Source organism: Zonotrichia leucophrys, chromosome 1A, assembly GCF_028769735.1.
Source record: "Zonotrichia leucophrys gambelii isolate GWCS_2022_RI chromosome 1A, RI_Zleu_2.0, whole genome shotgun sequence".
NCBI lineage: Eukaryota > Metazoa > Chordata > Aves > Passeriformes > Passerellidae > Zonotrichia > Zonotrichia leucophrys.
In genome coordinates, this window is record NC_088170.1 from 5,367,657 (window position 1) to 5,390,097 (window position 22,441).

The 22,441-nt window shown below is 48.3% G+C and overlaps 1 protein-coding gene across 8 annotated transcripts in view; it reads right to left on the bottom strand.

The window, feature by feature from the left end:
* Positions 1-13,217: 13,217 nt before the first annotated feature.
* The window catches only part of ERC1 (ELKS/RAB6-interacting/CAST family member 1), a 271,066-nt gene continuing 261,842 nt past the window's right edge, over positions 13,218-22,441 (bottom strand). For all 8 annotated transcript variants that reach the window (XM_064736111.1, XM_064736157.1, XM_064736148.1 and 5 more), the window contains one exon: positions 13,218-19,989. In XM_064736111.1, coding sequence (XP_064592181.1) covers positions 19,852-19,989 — 138 coding nt within the window. In that variant the 3' untranslated portion in view covers positions 13,218-19,851. The remainder of the gene's footprint in view (positions 19,990-22,441) is intronic.

The window sequence follows — 22,441 nt, forward strand, 5'->3', positions numbered from 1 at the left end:
CTGCCCCGGGGGCCGCCGCCCCGTCGCCGCGCCGGGCCGAGCCCCCCGCCGGCTGCGTGAGGGGAGCGGGGGGACGCTGCGGGCGCTGCCCTCGCCGTGCCCGCGGCGGCGCCGGGCTCCGGCAGCGGCGGCACCGAGCGCGACTCCCGGCCGAAGTTGGCGGCAGCGGCGAGTGCCGGGCCCGGGAGGTGCCGGCGGATCCCGGGGGCTCCGGCCGCCTCCGCCCCGCCTTCCCCCGCCCCGCACCGCCCCCCGCGCCCTGCGCCCGCCCCGCCGCGGGCACCGCCGCCGCCGCCAGCGGGATGGGGCTCGCTGGGGGGCCCGGGCGCCTTCCCCGGCCGGGGCGGGCTGCGGAGCCGAGCTGCGGGGCCGCCGCCGTCGGGGGGGCCGTGCTGGGGAGCGGGGCAGCGGCGGGGACAGAACGCGGCGGGGCCGTGCGCTGGAGGCCACCGGGCTGGCTCCTTCCCCCGGCAGCCCCCGCAGGGACACTCGGGTGTCGCTCGCTCCCAGCGCATCCTGCCGGGCTCCCTCCCTGGCTGCCCGGCTCCGTGCCCTCCGCTTCTCGCTGTGGGGCTCACGGGCACCCCGCTCATGGGGCTCCCGGCCCGGGACACAAACGTGCTGGGAGCCAAAACCCCGCCGGTGCGGGCAGCGGGTTCCTGGCCCGCCAGCGCAGGGCTGCTGACCTGGTGACCCACTGCTTCATCTCAGCAGGGATCTGGCATCTGCCTCCCAGTGCGGGTGGGCGGCTGGGTTGCAGTGAAGGTGCGAATGAGGCAGAGCCCGGCTCGGGGATGCTGTTGAAATTGACTGGCAAAGTTTGGCAGAGGAGACAGAGCATTAAGCTCTTGATGGGGCTGGCACTCAACAGGCACATCCATCCCTTGCGTGCAACACCAGGAATCACACTGGGGGCTGTCCCCCACCCTCCTTCCCATAAAACTTCACAGATTCGCAGCCAGATCCCGTTCTCACTTTTCCTGGCAGAAGCAGGAGTAGCTGCAGAGGCATTAGCAGGATCACTGTGAATTTATGTTGGTGTAGCTGCGAGCGGTGCCTACCCCGGGGACTGCTGGGCAGCTCCGTGCACAGAGACAGGATTTGCACGCCTGGTCTCCGAGCTCGGTGGCAGCTCTGCAGCAGCCAGGAGTTACACTTGTTGTGTCCAGGTCCCCATCTCTGGGCCCCACAGCATCAGGCATCCAAAGTCCCCACACAGCAGGAACTGCAGAGCCTCATAACGCAGTGCAAGGAGTACCTTGCTGCTCCTACATGTACACAGACTCACACGTGTAAGGATCCAAATAGAATTGCATCAGGGAGACATTTGGCCCCCTGAAATTCCTCAAATTTGTACTGGCTTGGGACAAAATGCAGCTTGAGAAACACACACTGACACAAGCATCTTGTTTCAAGCAGTTCTGAGCATCCATGTGGGCCCAGGGTGGAAATACATGAGCATTTCTAGAGGAGCAGGTAAGTGTCTGAGTACAGGCTGCACACTACAAGTAATTGAAGGCTCCAACTGTCTTAATTTATGACCAACTGTGCCAGTGTTTCCCAACACTGCAGTCATTAGTGATACTTTCTTTTAATGGGAATAGGAGATAGAGGAGGTACAGCTAGAGGTAAATAGTAACTCAGTGTTTGTGGCAGGAAATAAGGAGCCATTGTCCCCAGCACTGTCTAACTAGAAAGATAATAGTTGGTACAGCAAATGCCAACTAATTAGAGGGCAAAGGAAGTCTTGAAATTGCAGCTGGCTGCAGGAACTTTGAGGTGCCAGCTTTTTTTGCTCAGAGGTAAAGCCTGTTTACCACATGGGCTGCTGTTCCCTGCTTGTCTGTCGAATTTCAACTTGCACATTGAGGCTGCGCAGAGGAGAGGCAGGGTCCATCCTCACAGGAATCCTCTTGGGCTGGCACTGCTTACACCCCAGGATGGTGCCTTACATCAGGGTCAGAGGGAGCAGACAGGGAAGGCAGAGCCACTGGAGCACCAGCAGAGGTGGCTGGGCAGCACTGGATATTTGTGTTCCTTAAAACCTTCAGCTATGGCCATGTGGATCCTTCCAAAAAGAGACCAGGTTATTGAAATACCATTCTGGCCTCGGCACAGTCCATGAGGAAGATGGGGATTCCTGCAGCTTTAATCCATCCTGCTGTGGTGGGGTGAGAAGGGCCATTGGGGATACATACGTGTGTGTCAGGGTGTGCTGGGTGCCAGGAGGGGCAGGAGGGACAGCTGGGGTGTGCACCCCCAAACTGTGTGGGAGTGATTTCCCAGCTGACAGCTTGGAGGGCTTGAGAAGAGGTGAAGTGTCCTGAGAAATGAGGAGCCAGCAGGAACGAGGGGCATGGCCCATCTCAGAGGTCTGTGTCTCACCCTGGCAGTGCTGCCACTGCTGAGGACAAAAACCCCACAGAATGAGTTGGTCATGGTGTTGGTGTGGGTGGGTGATGGCAGGAGAGCACCTTTACCTTACTGTGTCCTCTCTGCTGAAATGTCTTTGTTTTCTTCCTTCTTTTATCCTAGTCTCCTCCACAAGATTGCTTTATCCTCCACCAAAAAAAGCTTTCAAAAAGCAGCTTAACCTATGCAGCCCCCTGGAAAGCTGTTTCATTTCTCTTCATCTCACTGGAACATTCCTATGGCTCCAATTGTCCTCATGCTCCTCCTTCCCTTCTGCTACATCTCATGTTTGTCCCCTCCTGGTGTCTGCTACCTGTGAGGAGGAAGAGGGTGGGGAAGTGCTCCAGCTATTTGAGATGTGGAAATCCTAAGCTCATTCTAAGAGCAATTTAAAATGTATTAAGGAACATAAATCCCTCTCAGTTAAGGGCAGGACCCTGCAGAATATGTGGAGAAGCAGGAGACCTTATCACTAGAAACTCAACCATGTGGCTCCAACTTCTCTTAAAGCAGGTGGAGCCCAGTCTGTGGTGCCCATGAGCTCTGATCTATTGGGAAGTTTCTTCCATCCCTGCACAGTCATCTTCCCCCTGGTCAGCCAATCCTGCATCCAGGGTAGAGCTGAGGCAGAGATGATGCCTATCCTGGGACAGCCTTCAAGGAGAAGGAATATTCATGTCAATGAAAGAAGCACAGTGAATATTGTGGTTTTTTGTCCTTTGCCACTTGCCCCTGGTGGGGGCAATGCCTGTGGTGGGATTACTACCAGTAGAAGCAAGTGAAAGGAAGTGGATTTTGAGGAACTGGACACGTTTCCAGCAGAGAGATTGTTATGAGTCAAGGTGGAATTCACAGAATAAAAATCTGGAAATGGGGAAAAAAAATAAAAATCTTGAGCTCCTGCCAAAGGAGAGCTCGTTCCAGACAAGCTACCTGATCTGACCTGCCTTGCAGGTGTGAAAACCTTCATTGACCCAGCCCCACATTCCCTACCTGCCCTTACAAACCCCAGAGGAAAGCAGCACCTCATTCCAGGCGCTGTCCTCGTGGGAAGCAGCCAGTTTCCTTGGGGCGCAGAGCTCACGACCTGAGCATCTGTGGCACTCCACAAAAGGAAATATAGGCTAAACATCTGAAACATTTTCCAATGTTGACGTCTTTCAGATGATGGAATTGTCTCCCCAGGGACACGTGGATGCTCCACTCCTTGAGTCAGAGCTCCAGGAGCCGACAGTGCAGGGGAGGGGAGAGGTATTGTTGGGAACCTCACTACTCCTGGAGCAGGGAGAGACAGAAAGGGGGGAGAGGAAATGAATTAGATGACTTGAATCATTTCCAGCTCTAATTGCTATGATTTTGCAGTAGTTTTCCCAGCCCCAAGTATAACATTAACCATCAAAGCACGGCTTCACTCACGGTCAATTAAACCAGGATTCATCTGGCTTGACATCACCAAGAAAAATCCATCCTGGACCCAGGGACACCCTGCTGAGAAAAGACAGGAGCCAGGCTGGGGCTGCTCCCTGGTCATCCTGTGGGATAGGCAGAAGCTCCTGGACATCTCTAAGTATTCCTTTTCCTTCTGCCAGCACAGGACACAGAGGGAATGCAGCAAGTGTGTGATGTGCAAACACCTTTCCTCACCTCAGTGATGCACTGGTAGGGTCCCTGGGATTGATCTCCCCACCTGGATGGTCCTGCTGGCTGGGGGGCTGCTCCAGAGGTCAGATGAAGACAGACAGCCTGCAATGCTGGCTGACCTGTGCAGCCCTGCCAGAGCCAGGCTACCTCTCCACATCCAGTGGCTACACTTTACCCTCTGTACAGTTTGCCCCTGGCCTCCTGGTCCTCCAACATGCAGATCAAGGGGTTCAGTGTCTGGAGCTGCATTCCTGAATGCCGAGGTCCATGGGGTGGAGAGCAGGCCAGGGAATGGCTCTGCCACTGCAGCTCTCCTCCTTGCTCTTCCTCCACAGTCCTGGTGCAAAGGGGTGAGCCAAGCCATTCACTGGGTTTAGAAAACCAAGAGATGAAGTAACAGGAAGTCCTTGTGAAGACTCTGGGGTTTGAAGGGCCCAGCAGTGACCAGGCTGACCTGGTGGCTGCTGTGGGGTGAAGCCCTGGCTTGCCTGTCTCCATGAGTGCTGGTAGCAAGGCTGGGGAGAGCACGGGGAGTTCAGGTCTCCTCATTTAGCCCTTTAATCATTAGACAGGCACTCCCAGCAGCAGGTTCTGTGGGCTGGCTGGGTTAAAGTGTAACTGCCCCCCTCGGCGGCCCCGCCAGGATCCCTGGCTCCAGGGACCAGGGCAGCTCCAGCCTCCCTCCGGGTGCCACCAGCGCTCATTGGGGGCTGGCAGGGACAGCCCGAGCACAGGCATGGATAGGGCCCTCCTAGGGTTTGTTCCACGGAGCTGGGAGAGCTCCCCCATCCCTCCCTCCCTCCTATGGACAGACAAGCATCACCTGTCCCAGGGCACTGCTGGGCAAGGGGACAGGAGGTGGCCCTGGGGCAGCCCAGGGTCCCAAGCCTTGCCACAGCTCCATGGTTTTGGGAGGCACAGGGCCACAGCCATAGCCAGACAGTGAGGTAATCTGGCCCTGAACTTCCCTCCTCTCACACCAAGGCCCTCAGCCTCTTCCACTTGGCTTAAACCCCGAGGTGAAGAGTTGTACATCCTCTCCAAAATCTTTATCGGCATGAATGATGAAAACTCTGGATATTCTTATTGTCCCTGAGAATGGCTGATCCTGCTCTAAACTCTTCCTTCTTGGCCTCCCCTGCTTCCTGTGGTAATGAGCTCTGCAGTGCAATTAAACCTGGGCTGTGCTGGTAACCTGGGCCCCCTTCAGCAGGGCCACAGCTCTGTGTGTGTGTGTGCAGAGAGGTGACAGTGCCCCTGGCCCCAGGGCACAGCCAGAGCTGGGGCTGGCACCCTGGCATCCCTCAGTGCCTGACTGCCAGGGAGTGAGGAAACACAAACTCCTCCCTGCCCCACGCAGAAGGGAATGGCTGCCCTGCCAGCCCTCTCCCTCCAGATTAGTGCAGTGATGCTGAAGTCCCACAAATCTGGCAAGAAGATGTCTCCCAACAGCTGAGCATCCACAGGTGGCTTGGGGGAAAGTGCACATGAGGCTCGCTGGGATCCGTCAGAGACAGATGAGCCCCAGCATCCCCTTCTCCTGTACTTTTCCTCTTCCTTTTCCTTTCATTGAAATTTCCTTTTCTTGAAATTTCCTTTCCTTTCCTTGAAATTTCCTTTCCTTTCATTTCCTTTCCTTTCCTTGAAATTTCCTTTCCTTGAAATTTCCTTTTTCCCTTGCTCAAACAACCTTCCATAATTTTTTCCTCTGAAAGGCAGGCAGGCCTCTGGCTGATGAGAGGGAAGTGGATTATTCTCCTGATAATCACTGGGATTTTTACCACACAGCAACTTCAGCTAAAGGAGGAAACCAACACCATTCAGACACTACATCCAGCTTTCCCATGGAGCATGGAGATGCTTGGGGTCACGTGGAGGTTTGTGGAGGGCAGAACCCCACAAACCCCAAACCTGGGGTGAGAGCCACTCCCTGGGCTTGCCTGGTGCCTCTGCGTCCTTCTGGCTTGGGCACTCCCGGCTGCAGGGCCAGCCTGGCACCCTGGTGGCCCTGGGGACACACAGGTGACGCAGCTGCCTCTGGGGAGGGTGCCACGTTCTCTGTGGCCTGGCAGGTGCAAGGGAAGGAAATGAAATGTGCTGAGACACCAAGCCGGGAGGGTGCGACCAGTGCTGCCCTGCCACCAGTGCCGCCCTGCCACCGGTGCCACCAGTGCCACCCTGCCAAGGACAGTGTTAGGAGGTGCCAGGACTGGCGGTGAGGCTGCAGAGGGAGGATGAGGGCAGCAGGGAGGGATATAATGTGTGTGCCAGGGCTGTGATTGCTGTTTCTGCCTGGGAGGGATGTCACACAGCCTAGGGACAGGCACTATTTACAGCCAGTGAAGCCACAGCACATTTCCTGTTTTTATTTCTGGGTCCCACAAATCCCAGGGACAAACTGGAGAGTGTCAGCGAGGCTCTGCAGCTCCTGGCTGGGCTGCTCTCAGGTCCTCCTGCAAACCAACCTGGTGACAATAAAGCCTTTGTATGAAAACCACCGAGTTTTGAAGGCTCCAGAGTGCCCTTTGATGACAAATGCCTTTGCTTAATAGTCTCACCTTCACAAGGGAACACAAATACAATCCTTTGACACTGAAGCTTCTAAATAAATGAATAAATAGAAAAATAGCATGGGTAAAATATGGGCTTACACAAACAGCAGCACTAAAGGAGGCAGAGCTGGAAGCTACAATAACCAAGGCACCAGTGCAGTCACAAGACACAAAGAAGGAAGAAGCCACATGGCAACAGATGTTTTTCTTCCAAGGCAGATGTTGCCATGAACATGGTCCTGGATCAGCCAAAGGGCTGTGCATGGACACTGATGCTTCCATGGCACATCTCAAGGGCTTGTTCATGGAAAAAGTGTGTGTGTGTATGTGTCTGTGTGTATTTACACATGCAAGAAACCAAAGATGTAGAAACCAATGGGTTCTAGCTCAGAATCTTGTCATGTACTCTTGCAAAGGTAAAATTAAAAACATCAGAGTTCCCCCACGTAATTTAAGTGCAATTGTCTATGCATTCTGTATTTTCTGTGGTTGACATCCTGAAGTGATGACTTGGAATTTTCAGCTGGAGACATGGATTTTCCAGGATGTGCACAGCACCTACCTGCTAACACCGCTTGTGGCATCTGAAGTTACAGCAAATCACTAAATGTTTCATCACATCCTGGGACTGTAATTATACACACCTGAAAAAAACCAGAGAAAAACTCCCCAAAAAACCCAAAGCAAAAAAATCCCCAAACCCAAAGAAGCCCACAAAAATGGAAGGCACCATGATTCATGCCCAAAACGTATTTGCTCATGTGCTTAATATCTTGTTTTTTACTCAGGGGGATTCCTGTCTCGTCTCAGCTTCCAAAGGTGCTGTCTGGGAGGATCTTTTTTGTGGATTTGATTCGATTCTTTTTTCTGAGCATTTGCTGCTCACTGAAGCTACATTTTTTCTGTATTTCCCTCCAGCAATGAGAGCTGGAATTCTCTTTTTTGGGTTTCTTTTTTAGGTAAATTCAGATGAGGACCCCCTTTCCATCACAGGGCTTCAGGGGCTGTGTTTGGAAGAACGAAATGTCATGGAAGATTGTAACCTTGTGTTGACACCCTTCAAGACACAGCTTGTATAGAATCCCTTTTATAGCAGCACGAATAACATCAGGCACAGAGATCTGTGGAGAGCAAATAAGATTTTGTGAGATTCAGAGGGCCCAGATCTGCCTCTTGCCTTCATGAGGATATAAAATTGGGCTTTAGGGGGGACCACATCATTGTGGTGAGTTATGGGAACCTTCCCAAGCACATGGCACCTAAACCCCATCATCAGAGGCATCAGAGCTCCATTTAGAGGCCAGAACTGCAGCTGGCACATGCTGACATAGCAGGGAGAGCTGGCCTTTGGCACATCTTTGCCTGATTTGCTCTGTATTTTCTTATATTTCCTCAGCTCTTCCACGTTGAGAAGGTGTTAGCAGTTAATGGAATTGGGGTGCAGTGTGGGTGTGCTTCAGGACACCCAGCCCAGATCAGGCTGGGCTCCAAGCTGGCCATGAGCTGGTGGCTGTCACTGACTCTTTGCACGTCCAACACCCTCCCAAGTGACCTGTGGCACTCTGTGCTGAGCAGCGCCAGGCTGCAGCACACCCACAGCCACACAGCCCCGTCCATCCTGCCTGGGCTTGCCCAGATCCCAGATTGCACACCCAGCCATGAGCACCAGCAGCGGAGCTGTGCTGAACAAGGGCTCTCAGCAGGAAAACAAAGCAGGCAGAGCTGGCTCTGTCACCCTCTGAGCCCCTGTCACAGCACAGGAAAGCTCTGGCTCAGCGCGGGGCTGGCTCACCTTGCTGCACAGACCCAGGACTGGTTTCACCATGAAGTCATGGTCCTGTCTGTCTGTCTGTCTGTCACTCACACAGAGGAAGCCTCTGGTGATATTAGTCTACAGCTCCACAGGTGGCTTTGATCTGCTCCTCCGACAGAGGAGCACAAACCATTGTGTTACCACTCCTGTTGTCAGGAGTCATCGCTTCATTAACTGAATGTTCCATTCACTTCATTAACCAAATGGGACTTCCAACATTAACTAAATTCTGGAACCCAGGGCACAGGGAATATTTCTCTGAGGGGTCCTGAGTCCCAGGGAAGCACTGCCTTCAACCTTTGCCCATGGAGAAAGCTTCCAAGACTTTGGGAAGGATTACAGTCCACAAGTGTGTGAAATAGATAATAGAGAATAGTGTGGTTTGTCACAGGGTGAGAAATTTAGAGTTTTGGGATTTTAGTATAGAGGTAGATAGGAGACAAGATGGAGGATCTTGAGCTTCTTCTTCTTCATCTACTCCATTTTTTCCCTGGCACCTTGAAGTTACTGAGCTTGGCTTGGGCTGCTGGGGCAGACTGCAAGGGCTGCCATTGCATTGGGTGCACCACATCTCCAACATCTCCATATCCAAGAGAGTAGCTCCCCAAATAAACTCCTTGGTAGAGTCAAAATTATTGAGGAGTCACTCATGCATCAGACTGGGTGAGAGCAGCAGTGCAGACACTCGTTTGTGATGCTGTGCTACAGCTGACCCTCCCTGGCTTTGGTGGGTGCCATGAGCCTCAGTGGAAGCTCCCTGGCTGCTCCTGGCTCTCTCTGAAAACCACCTGACAGTCATCACTTGGATTGGGAAAACACACCTGAATCCAAAATATGCTACTTTATAATGGAGGACATCAGCAAAAGTGGCAACAGTTCAAAATATCCACAGAAGGGGCTTTCTCAAATTTGGATGACTAATACCACTCTTGTAGTAACTATTAATGCTAAATTAATTAAGTCATAGATGAACGACATGAACTGCTGATTGAAGTCATGTGGAGACTAAAAAAATGAGATGCTGAAATTAAATTTATCTCCTTCTGCACTTTGCACTCAGTCTGTAAATCCCATGAGCATGTTCTGCACATTCCCTGGTCACTGAGTACCTGATGCAGCACTTTGGAGCTCTTTGCAGCTGCAGCCTCCAAGTGTCTGCAAAGATGTGCCCCTCCTGTGATGTGCCAGTCACTTCGGCTGCCAGGCAGTCTCAAATATTTCATATGGGACTTTGAGAAGGGCTTGTGTTGCTGCCAGGAATGACCTGGCTGGGAAAGTCAATGTGCTTTGTAGACAATAAGGAAGAACAGAGGAAGAACATCCATTTACCTCCACTTTAATAGCAAATCATATCTCTGAATTCCTGACAAACCTCAGGCAGTCCACGGTGTGTGATCACAGTGAAAGCTCAGCTCTGTGGCTGAAGAAACAGAACTCTTTGCTAGGGGAAGAGTTGGGTTATCAAACCCACCAGAAATAAGTGGGGGCAATTACAGGTCAGAGATATGGGCATGGGCAAGTGCTGGAATGCTCAGGGAGCAACAGCACCAACAGGAGCAGCCCTCCTAATGTCTCAGCTACCACTAGCATGAGGGATAATGTAAAAAACCAAAGTAATGAGGGGCTTGAGACAGAGAACTGGTGGTCTTGGATGGCAGCAGTGGTAGGGTTTGGACAATTACCAGTTCAAAGAAATCAATTCATCCTGCACACTTAATGAAGGAAGCATCTAGCAAAAAAATAGTTACATAAATACCTTACTGAAAATTGCATCATGGACATATTAGCCATGGAGTCACGTAGATTTTCTGATTTCCAGACCTTTGCCATGGCAGGTTTGGCATTCTTGAAGCGTGGTTTCCAGTGTATTTATGTATGATCACACAGATGGGCACAGACACATATATCCATATGTGCACTTCAGTGCACTGGGCTACAAGAGGATGCACTGCTTAGAGCTAAAACCAACTTCTGTGCATTATATAAGAAAGGTTAAGAGCGTTCATATACATTCCAAGACTTGTGGTTCCCCAAAATGGTGTGCCCTTACAGAAAATGAAGGGTTTACTCAAGCTGAACAAAAATCCTTCTACGATGGGTTTTGAGCTGCAGCAGCCACCCATCGTTTTTAGCAATACATCAAGAAGCCAAGGGTTTTTTTAACTTGCCTTGTCATGAGATTTGAGTCTACAGCCATTTTTGGAGCTGAATTCCCACTGAAGTGACAGCTTCACACAAATGGGCTGCAGTACCTGGGCCTAAATATTTAACTTCTTAGACAATCTTCTAGAACAGCTTTAATGCTTGCAATTGTAAACAGTGGGAAAAAGCTACTGCTCATGTACTTAAAACCAGATGGACACAAAGCCCACGCCCTGAGAATCACTTGCTGTAAGCCCACAGCTACACCCAAGCTGGTCCCAGCTGTTCCACTTATGTTTTATGATACATCACCAGGATATTCAGAAATAAGGTCTACCAACACAATGTGTATGGCTCTGCTTGCTTGATATGCAAAAAAGTTGCTTGCACCTAATTTTAGTACATCCACCTACAAAACATTTAGTTTCCCAGGTTATATGCCCTACTTGAATTTGAGGGGTTTTAAAGACATTAAAGAAAGAGGACTTTGGCTATTTGCCTGAGATTTCTAAACATCCTGAAGCCCAGTGAGAAGACCTACTTGATGTCTCAAAATCCCAATGTAAAGGTCACTAGTCACATACAGATCATTAGCATGGGTAATTGGCTTTAATTACTGTTTTGGGGTAATCTTTGGAGTGGCTGATGCCCCCCTACAGCTTCAATCCACACGAGCAAAAGGCATCTGCAGCACAAGCACAGCAGATCCTGTCAGAAATAGGAGATCCTAAATATGTAGCTTCTCCCAGTGGATTGCAGATGTGGTTTCAGCAGTTTCCCTGACGGGTGTGATTTAGAAAAGCAGGTTTTCCCAAGCCATCCTTGTTGGAGCACTGCACAAGGCCCATGTTTAATCAGGAGCCTGGGCAACACAGGGGCTGTGCATGCCCCTACAAACCTATCTGCAAGGGAAAATGTTTCAAATCTGTGTGTGCTTGATCCCAGGGCTGACAATTTGCTGTTTCCACTGCTGCCTCGCCTGCTCAGTGTCACAGTAGCTGCAGTCAACACAGACAATTCTGTTCAGATGCCTCGTGTTTTACTGCACAATGCATGAAATGTAACCTGATAAGGCACAAAAGGCGTTTGCATCTTCTCTTTTCAGCACGAACAGTGTTATTCTTATGGGCCATCCAAAACATGAGTCAGCCTGAGGGGACACGGCCCTGCAACTCACCCAGCAGCAGAGCCAGGGCTGCAGACCTCAGCTCAGCTCTCCCTGCAGATGTGCTGCTCTCCCTGCTGCTGCTCACTCGGACTCCTGCCCTTCCACTGCTCCTTTAAGAAGGACAAGTCCTCCAGGAGTGGTGTTTGTGCCATTTATCAGACTGATGGGTACCCTGTGGTGCAGTAACTGGTTAAATTTCTGTGGCATGTGGTTTCATTCAGCTGATCTGGACTGTGCTGCAGAAGCCAGGCACACCCTGGCCTGACAGGAATCACGAATCCCCTCCTCAGCCAAAGACGCCTGAGCAAACATAAACCAGACTGGGAACCAAGGGGCTGATGGACTCTCTCTGTCAAAGCTCCTGAGACCCTTAATCCCCACGCATCCTTTTTCCACACACTGCTTTACATGCCTGATTGAAGCCCAAGTGATTGAAATCCAATCAGCAAAGGGAAGGGAATGTCCAGGCACTGAGATCAGGATGCCTGTTCCTGTTACACATGCAGTCACTTGCATTGAAACAAGTCAGGACCTCTAGAGCCTCATGAATGATGAATTGAGGAAAATCAGAAGGGACAAGGCCAGCAAGAATGCACAGAGAAAAACTGACTCTACAGACAGACAAAAGGAGAAAGAAATGGAGAGAAATTGGTTAGAAAGTGTCCCAACTTGGGGAGGTCTGTGCTGTCAGGGCTTCGGGATAGCTGCGGAGAATCTGGTGGAGTGTGTTTAGCATGGACATTGTTCTACCAGTGGGACCCAGTGTTGCAATGCTATTCTCTTTAGAACAGTCAAAAAACCCCAGAAAAAATGAGATTTTTATACTGACATTACTCAGGCATTTCTCATGTCATCAGAACATGTCTGGAGAGTGGACACTGGGTAGAGCCCATTTCCACCGGCGCTGCAGAGAGCACAGCTCATCCCATGCCACAAAGCCACGACTCTCCTCTGCTCCTGAGGGACAGGAGCCACATCCAGGTTTCACCAGGAACATGTTCAATAGGACAGTCTTGCTGGCCTTCCCTCAGCAAGGCTTTCCAGGCACGTTGCTCTGGGAGATGTGATCCCAACACTGACACAACACGGGATGCACATCTGGAATTCTGTCACCCATTAGTAACAGTTAAGTCACTGACTTGGGAAACAGGCAGGAGAGACAAAGGGGACAGGTGACTGCAACAGCAGCTATTTTATCTCCACTCACCTCACCTGTGAGGGTATCTGGGACACCCCTGTGACTGCCACTTGCTCACCTTGTAGGCAGCCCCAGCTGCATCCATGAGCATTCCCAGGCAGGGTGTGCAGCCAAACCCCAGCAGGTTTGTCCCACTGGTGCAGGTGGGCAACAACTGGAACCTCAAGCCTCGTGTCAGGGAACAGCCCTGCAGCCTACCTGCCCTCCCATCCTGGGCACTCAGGAGAGGACACCAAGCAACACACACCGAAATAAAGACAGGGCCCGGAATTTTTAAATAATTTTATAATTTCCTGATGAACTTAGTCTGTGAATAAAAAAAGAAGAAAAAAAAATGAACAAAGTGTTTATATTATCAAGGCAAAGTTGAATATAACACATTTTCTTTGCAATTTCATTATCCTGTCAGTAACATGACTCCAGCAATAAAACACATACGAGTTGAAGGCAGCGTGCGCGCTTTGCATCACGGACACCAATGTCTCCCGCTGCTGTCACTTCCAAAAGGAATTCAAGCACCAGATCCCATCCCTAAAGCCTGCCTCCCCCTCCACTAAAGTGCAACACGTCTCTTCCAAAGCAAATGAGGGATCTGTGTCTGTGGAGGGGATGGGGCATCCCACAGAATTCCACTCCACAGACGGTTTGTGAGCTTGGTGCGCAGCTCTCCTCATTCACTGCCCCGGAAGGAACGGCAATGTTCTGTTCTAGTGGGCTTGGAGCAGCATGTTGGGCTAGCACAGAAGTTATTCCCCTGTTTGTGGTCCCATTGGATTCGTCCTCCTCCAGCATCTGGACAAATAAAGGCATCTTACACTAAAGCCTCCCCAGTTATACTGTAATGAGTGTGAAATGAGGGGCCAAATGCAGCCACCCCTGGGCAGGGAGGGAAGGAGGACTTGGCCCTGTCCACAGAGAGCTGGGAAGATGGGGCAGATAAAAGGAACAATGTCTACTTCTAAAATTTGGCTTCAAATTTGGTTTTTAAGACAAGCACATTTTATAACAAATAAGAGTATAAATGACCAATGGATCAAATTTTTGCCAGTTTCCATGTGAAAGAAACCAATGTTTTGAACAAAAAGCCCTACCAAAGCACCAAGAGCCTAATGGGAATAATGGGAATATCTACTTAAAAGCAAATCACACTGACTTGATTTTCAAGAACTGAACTAAGCTTGCAAAATGGGGACAAACAGCATATGGTTAAGTTTGATAATAAAAATACATTCACTTCATGAAATTCTTTACCTGTGTTCATAGGTAAAGCGATTTGTCAGGGTTTGTTTTGTTAACCTTACACACCAGTTTAGCCTCATGTTGTTCCTTTCAAGCAATGCAAGTCTGTGATGCAACCAGAGCAGAAAGTGGCTGCCCACAATGTGCTTGAGTATGTGACCAACACCAGAGGCAAGGAAATACAACTTTGATAAAAATGAACCTACACAAAAATAACTGCACTAGCTCATCTGCACTTGCTCATGTCCCTGGCATCAAGGGGTAGGATGGAGAAAACAGAAAATTTGGCCAAAGCATTTGGCCCATTCACACCAGTGGTTCCCATCTTAGGGGACACCTGGTGTTGATAACTGTTACCAGAAAAGATTGACTTTCAAAATACTGTTTCATTCTGCCCATTTCTGTCTTACACATGTACAGTATAAACCTGGGAGAGCAGGAATTTATACAGGGTTTGTAACATTTCCTAAGAGGCCAGGCTGCCTTGGACCTCAAAAGCCTCTGAAAGGCAACTGGTTATAATTATAAGCCCACAAATCCTTTTCCGTGCAATCCCGAGAGGAGGAGTCATGGCTTTGTTGCTTCTTTACTTGAATTCCTTTTAATGAAATTTATTTTTATATATTTTTAAAAACACATCTTTTTTCAGTTCTACTACTATCTTTTGTTTCAAACCGACAATAGACACACATTGTTGGTAACTGCCCCAGCCTTAGGACCACACAGACAATATCGACAAGCAGAAAACAAAACAGGAAAAAAACACCCCTGAAAAAGTCAGGGGAGATACTGATGACAGGGTTACAGCACTCACCACACACACTGGAAAAAGTCAGGATTTCTGAGTTTATGCTTTTGACACTAAAAAGTTTTGAAACAGTTTTTCTCTTTTTTTCTTTCGTTTTAAAAATAGTCAGCGGATACAGCCATTTTGTTCAGAAGGATCTGCTGTTGCGTAAGGTTCCTTCCATTTATGTGGAAAAAACAATTAAAAACATCGTTTTGTTTTAAAAAAACCCCTGACACTCCTCTTCCTCACCACGCAGATGAGAGGGGTCAGCAGAGCTGGCCTTGCCAGGCACGATGCCCCCGATGCCCCGTGCCCGGCCCTCCTACCATGGCTCTGCTGGGGCAGTGTTGGTTTTCCAGAGCTTTCCATGGCCTCTTCAGGTCCCTCTTCCTGTGGGGATGTTGAGCTGAGGAGAAGCCTCCTTGCAGTATCAGATGCCTTGGTTGAAAACTCTTTCCCTTTAGCATTTCACTGGAGTAATTTCAGGGATATACACATTATTTTATGTAGTGACATTTCTGCTTTAAAATGGTATCAGTGCATGACTCCACATCCTTTGTAAAGACTCTTGCAGTGGCAGCAATTGGCAATTAGTACAGGAGTGGGGACTCAGCCCTGTCAACCCTCATCAGATGTAAAAATTTCCCAACAAATTGAGCACTAGCAGCAGAACGGATGGGAATTACAGGGCAAATGAAAAGAGGTGTGCCCCTTTGGTTCAACAACCACGGTTATCTCTACAAGATTTATGACATTTATGCTCCCTTGTGCAAATTTCAGAGCCCTGAAGTGCCAGGAAGTTTTCCAGAGAAGGCATTTTCCAGCCGTGCAATGGGAAACGGCGCATGCGGTTCCGCGCACCACGCCGGACCTTCACCTTCCGTCCCCCAGGACTTGGCAAAAACTGGATATTCCACAGAGGGTTTGGCATTTTCTGGAGTGAAAGCTGGTTAAAGGCAGTCAAAACGAGAGAGAATACTTAGAGAAGCTTGGAGCTTCGTCTGGGAGCACGCCAGGTAATTCTGCTTCCAATGGCAAACAGTGCTCCTGTCCTCACCCTGCAATCCTAGTGTTATGTCCTTGTAGTGTTTCACATGAGGTTGGATTCTGAGGAAAGTATGGACTTGGACTTGTGGATATCATGAAGAAGTGTGGTTGCAGTGTCAGCTTTTACAGGGTGTGTGGGCTTCAGAGGCTTCAGTTACTTTTTAGCCCAAACCCTGCCAAAATGACCTACTTAATTTTCTACAAACAGCTCCTGAGCCCTTACATCTCTCAGTTTCTCTGCAAATGACAGCTCAGAAGAAAAGAAGGTAATATTAAAGCAGTTAAAACGTTCACAGCTCCTGTAGCAAATGGAACTTCATTCAACAGGAGAAGAAAAAGCAAATTTCCCCAGGGTCCCTGGGAAGGGGCCCTGATTTCCTAGAGCTGCTGCACTGCAGGACCACTGTGGTAGGAAACTGTCTGCATCTGCCTGGCTGCTGACACTTGGGAATAAGACCTTAAAAGAGCAGTGGTGGGTTAGGCAACTGGATGAGCATTGCAGGGTATGCCACATATGGCCCTTCTCCCATGTGCCTCATATGCAATTCCATGATGGGTTATGAGAATAAAATCCCTTTGTTGCCTTAAGGCCAATGGTGTAGCACTCCATGAGAGTGAAAAGAAAAAGCTTTCAGTGGACACATTCAGCATTAAATGGTGGCCAGCAGTACCTCCCAAACCCCAAGGTTCATCAAGCTATTCACAGGATCTCTGTTGACACAGGATCAGAGAGGTTACCTGAAACAGTTCAGTGGAGATCAAATCAGATCAAGACTGTTCCTAAATGAGATCTGCTCCCTCCCTGAGAGCACTTTACAGAGGTCTAAGATCAATCTTTAAGATGGGAAGCCTACAAGACCTCGGAGATAACAGTGGTTAACGAGAAAAATCACCAGGGCCCAACAACAATTCAGATGGAAGGAACAGCAGGTGTGTGGCTGGCAGATAAAGGACCAAATGGCCAGCGTGAAAACCAGCCAGGCTTGACAAATCCTCCCTGGGAAGAGGCCAGGAGATGTGTAAACAGCGAGCTTCACCCGGCTGCTGGTGCACAGATCCTGCACACACTGCCCTGACAGCACCAGGCCTGTGGCTGGGGCACTTTGGGCCATAGAAATGCAGCCACAAGCTGAGCTAGAGATGCTGAAGAAGCAGCAGCACTTCCCTGCAATGTGTGGGCAATGCAGTAAAGCCAGGGAATTGAAATAACAGCCTGAAGTGATCACCCCTCACTCCATCCCCTCCCCCTGCCCCTGCCTCCAGCAGAAACGCTATCAAGGAACATCTCAGTAAGAGGTTTACAAGCAGGAGCCATTTGAACCATCAATAAGGGAAATTCCACAGCTTCTCACAGAGGAAGGATTGTTTTACAGCAGGGAACCAGGGCAGCTGGAGATTTGACCATATAAGTTAATGAGAGAGTCAGGAGGGGCGGCGGTGGCCGATGATGCCGGGCTGATGGCTCTGATGCTTTTACAGGCGGCATTAAATTCCTGGAGTGAGTAATTAGGGGTGATGAGGAAAATGCAAGAGGGAAGATTTCAAAACAACAGCTCCTATGGAAAGGTGCTGACTCAAAGGATGGGACCAGAGGGGTGGCTCTGGGATGGGGCAGGGCCCAGCAGTGGCACAGTCACTGTCTGCTGCCCTTCCGGCATTCCCCCCTTCCACACAGCCAGGTTCCCACTGCTCCCCTCACACACCACACACAAAAAAAGAGCTTCAGACACAGGCTGCTATTACAGGAAGAACTAAAGTTAGCTCTCCTGATTTGCAAAGCACTGGTAATTGCAAATGAATTGGAAAAGGAGTGATTTGCCTCTTCTTTTGAGACTTACTTCTTCCTAGACACCCTGGCTATGAATGCGGCTCCTTCTGCTGAATTATTACAGCAGAATCAACGGGGATGTGATTTATTTTAAATTACCTAGTTTTCAATAGACTATGCAGGTACATAAGGTTTCAGTTCTGCCCAATTTTCAGTGCTTGTCTGGGAAAAAACTACAAGGTACCTCTTCCCTTACTCAAACTTCTGATCTCCTGATCTGTTGGAAGCAATTGGTCACTTCTAAAGATAAAAACAAGTTGTGAAAGACCTACAGGCAAGCTGTGCTGTGGATCTGAGAGATGTAAGAAAAGCAGCTTTCTTGAAAAGGCCTGGAACATTTTCCTTAGCATAACAGCTTAGTGATTAACCTCAAAATGAAGTAAGCTATATAGAATTAAACTGCAGGCTCTGAATGGGAGGTTTACTGAGAAGATCCATAATTAGCTATTGACTAGAAAACCAAGATATCTTCCACTTCTGTGTTATTTGGTCTCCTTTTGCCTTCCCCTCGCTCTCTGAGGTAACATGAGCCAGCCAAAGGGAGCAGCTCCTTTAAGGAGCACATGGGGACATGTTACAGGGCTCTGTCCTGCAGATGCCCCCAGACACACACAACCACTGGCAGCCAGGATAAAACCTGTCTCCCCATTAATGCATAGTCCAAGAATGAACACCCAAGTCCTACCCATAAAATAGGATTTCTGACTTGCTACCAAACTGCAGACAAACTGATCTGGGATTTCAGGTCATATTACCTATCAGCAGGAGCTGTAACAAGTGTCAAAGGTGGATGGGAATAAATCTAAGGCCTCTCATATACACAGAAGAATTGCACTGGTTTAAGTAAAGCTGTGATTTTACACCTATCTACTCAGCTGGGTGCCAACTCCAGCAGAGATGCTCCTCTTCATAAGGGTTATTGCTCTGAACTCAAACTCATTCCTCCTCAATGTAAGCTAAACCAAAATAAATTAAATTATAATTATAGTAAGAAATATGCTACTGGTTTACCTAACTTAGCTTTAAAATTATACTTTTAAGCTAAATGATGCAAATTTCTCATTTACAGAATGCTTAAGACTATTCTGATGACAGTGTTCACAAAGTCATAGCCTGAAAAACTGGACAAACTGTACAAGATAAAGCTGGGAACTGACTTGTTGACCACACCTGCTCAAAGGGAGAGAGCTCTCTATAAAGTAAGAACACAGGAGACACAGACCTATGATGAGAAACCTCATCTAAAAACCCCCCAAAATCAAAAGACAAAAACAGTTACCTCAAAAAATGGCCCACCTAGCAATTCAGAGTCAGACCAGTGAACAACAAAATTCCAAGTTAAGTAAACAGAAAGTACCTGTATGCCTACCTTTCTCCCAGCTGCTAGATGAAATGACTAACAGGAGCAAGGAGGGAAACTTTCCTTTCCTCACTCTGTTATTTAAGAACATAAGAAGCATTGAGACAGGCAGCAAGACCCGAGCTAGCTGATGCTGCCCAGCCATGAACCATGATCAGAGCACACTCAGGTTTGGTTTTAGCACTGTGAAATTCAGGCTTTCAGCTTTCATGAAAATAAAAAACAGGAAGGAGGAAAGAAGACAAGAAGGAAAAAGCAATATATTAATGAAAGGTGAGGGCTACTCTTCTGCAACCTCATGGAGAACTAGAGCTGCTTGTGTTCAGTGGATCCCCTCTTCTTTGCTCAGTAGACTTGGAAGAGCTCTGCTTAGCTGTATCCAAAAGTCACCACCAACAAAGTCAACGGGGAATTGGATTCTAAAGTAGAAAGGCAGTGAGAAGATGAATACAAAAACGGCTGATTAATCACAGACTGGAAGAACCTAGAGAGCATGTAGTTCTTAGAAGGGGCTTTTTTTTTTGCCTTTGTTTTCTTTGTGAAAGGTGCACCAGAATTTTCTATTCCATGTTCTGTCTTTCACACTACTCTCCACTGCCATGGCTCCGTGGGCTGCCTGGGCCTGGCCCCTGGTGTGCTGCTCCTGGGCTGGTGGCCGGGGTCACGAGGACTCCTCGAGGGCGTTGACGACCTGCTCCAGGATGTCGGGGCAGTGATCCGCGATCTGCTGCAGGATGGCGTTGGCAAACTCCTGCAGCTCCACGCTCTCCCTCTCCCCCTTCTCCAGCTCCTCGTGCAGCTGCAAGGACACAGAGACACGGTCAGCCCCTGCTCTGAAGTGTGCTCACTGTGTGACAGCCCTGCCCAGCAGGCTCGGCCACACCGCCGCTCTGGGAAGGGAGCTAACAGAGGTGATGTGGCATTCACGTGTTCTGAAAAATCCCTTTCTTCTGGGAAGCTGAGAAGCCTCAGAGAAAAGGAAAACAATGATTATCTCATTTGCTTCTCCTCTGTTTTGCTCCTTTGCAATGTGTTTGGAGATTGTTTACCAACAGGTAATTGTTTTGACTCATTGGCCAATTACGGCCGAGCTGTGTCAGGACTCTGGAAAGAGTCACGAGTTTTCATTATTATCTTTTTAGCATTCTGTAAGTATCCTTTCCGTATTTTTTAGTATAGTTTAGTTTAGTATTCTTTAATATAATATAGTATCATAAAATAATAAATTAGCCTTCTGAGAACATGGAGTCAGATTCATCATTCCTTCCTTCGTCTGGGGAAATGCAAATACAATAAGGTGACACATGCTGGGCACTTCCAGCACCTGCATCTTCCCTTGGTGACTCCCTCACCTGGAACTGAATGCTCTCCATCCTCTTTATTTCACTTTCTCATTCTACAGGACCAGGTTTGTCACCTTCCCAGTAAAGACCATGTCCACATGACTTAACTACTCCCGAATACATTGTTCTATGATAAATATAAGAAAAACTTCCTCTGTAGAATGTTTCTCTGAAGGCAACCATATTGCAGCAATATGGAGCAATACAGCAGCTTGCTAGTGTATTGCTTTAAATAGTTTGACTTTTATTCATGAACAATGGGATGTTTCATAGGTCATTACTTGAGAATTATTCCTGGTATGAAATCAATAAGAACGTCACATAATTACACAAAATGCATCCAAAGTTAACCAGAATTCTATGCTTCCCAAGAAATTACTAATTTTCAGAAACTCTCTTTCCTAACTCAGCCAGAAGATGACTACACACAATTGCAGTGGAACATACACGATTTTTGTTTACTAACTCTGCATTTCCTGTTGGGTCATTCGTTCTTCAGATCCCTATAATTGGCTCAGAACAGGACACAGAATTTCAAACTTTATATTATTCACTCTGTCTACAGTTTATAAACAGTTTTTCCAACAAGTGGTGTCCCAAACCATGTCACACAACATATGCAAACACAGCTTTTAGCTTTGAGCCTAATGCCATTGCCAGATTTAGGGGCCCACAGAGTCTTAATAAAGAGCAGGAAACATCTGCCTTCAGTAACCTGCTTAGGTGCCCACCAATTGATAAAGTCCAAGCCGGCCTGTGAACTGTGCAAAATCCCAAGGAAGGCTGTCATTTGTGCAAGCATTTTAGGGATTACTGTACTCACAGTGGTCTAGGGACCTCAGAGAACAAGGAGAAGCAACATCCCTCAGATGATATGGATAGATAGGCTGGATAAGCCTTCAAGCAGACAGCCTTGCCCTGTGCTATACACCAAAAAATCTCTTTCATTTTTTTAGTGATAAGATTTTCTTCTAATGAAGTATATTCCCAATGAATATAAGACCAGCATATATGTAGCAGGTACATACACTTAAGATGGATTCTGAAGCTTATTTCCAGCTTCTGAAGCCAAAGTTCTTTGTCATTTTGAGCTGCTGTGAGCAACTGTCTTATCTTATTTGAACCTTCTTTTAAATTTTGTATGGTTTAAAATAATTTAATATTATCTGTCAGTTCTGTAACATTTCTCATTTCTAAGTGATTAGTATTTTTATTGGAACTCTACTATGTTAATACAAGACATGGAAAGAATGTCAAACTGGCATTTTTCATGCCTGAAGGGATAACTGTTCATCAGTACACAAATTTGTTGATCTGAGTTTGGCATTTGTGTAACACTGCTCAATCCAGGTTTTAAAAAGAGAGAACTATAAGGCAGCAGAACAGCAGGGATCATTTTACCGCTTTAAGAGCACAATGAGGTGGCAAAGGTTAGATTTCTACAATTAAAATTCTAATCAGATACAACAGCATGTCTCTGTTTAGTGATGGTATCAAGCAAAGCACAGCAGATTGTTTCTGCAAGAAACACTGCTTTAAAACAAACAGCCTAAGAACGACCATGGAATAAATAAAAATGCTTTTCAAGAAAGTTATGGTGCAGGCTTCTGTAGACAAAAGTGTGAGAAAGGAAATTAAAAGGGCAAATGTGTTACACTGTTCCCTTTACTAGGCAGGGTAGCATATAGTAAATTATTGGGGCTTTGCATGCTGAATGTTGGTTTAATGTGTCCTTATGTGCTTTGTTCCTGCTGGCTGCTGCACTCCCAGAACAGCCATAGGAACCCGAGAGGGGCTCCTGCCAAGAATCACAATGCAAAGGCAACCCGATCCTGCTCTGTGGAGTGACATGAGCTGGGAGTGGGGAAAGGAGAGGGAGGGAGCACTCTGGGCTTGGGGAGGCTCTGG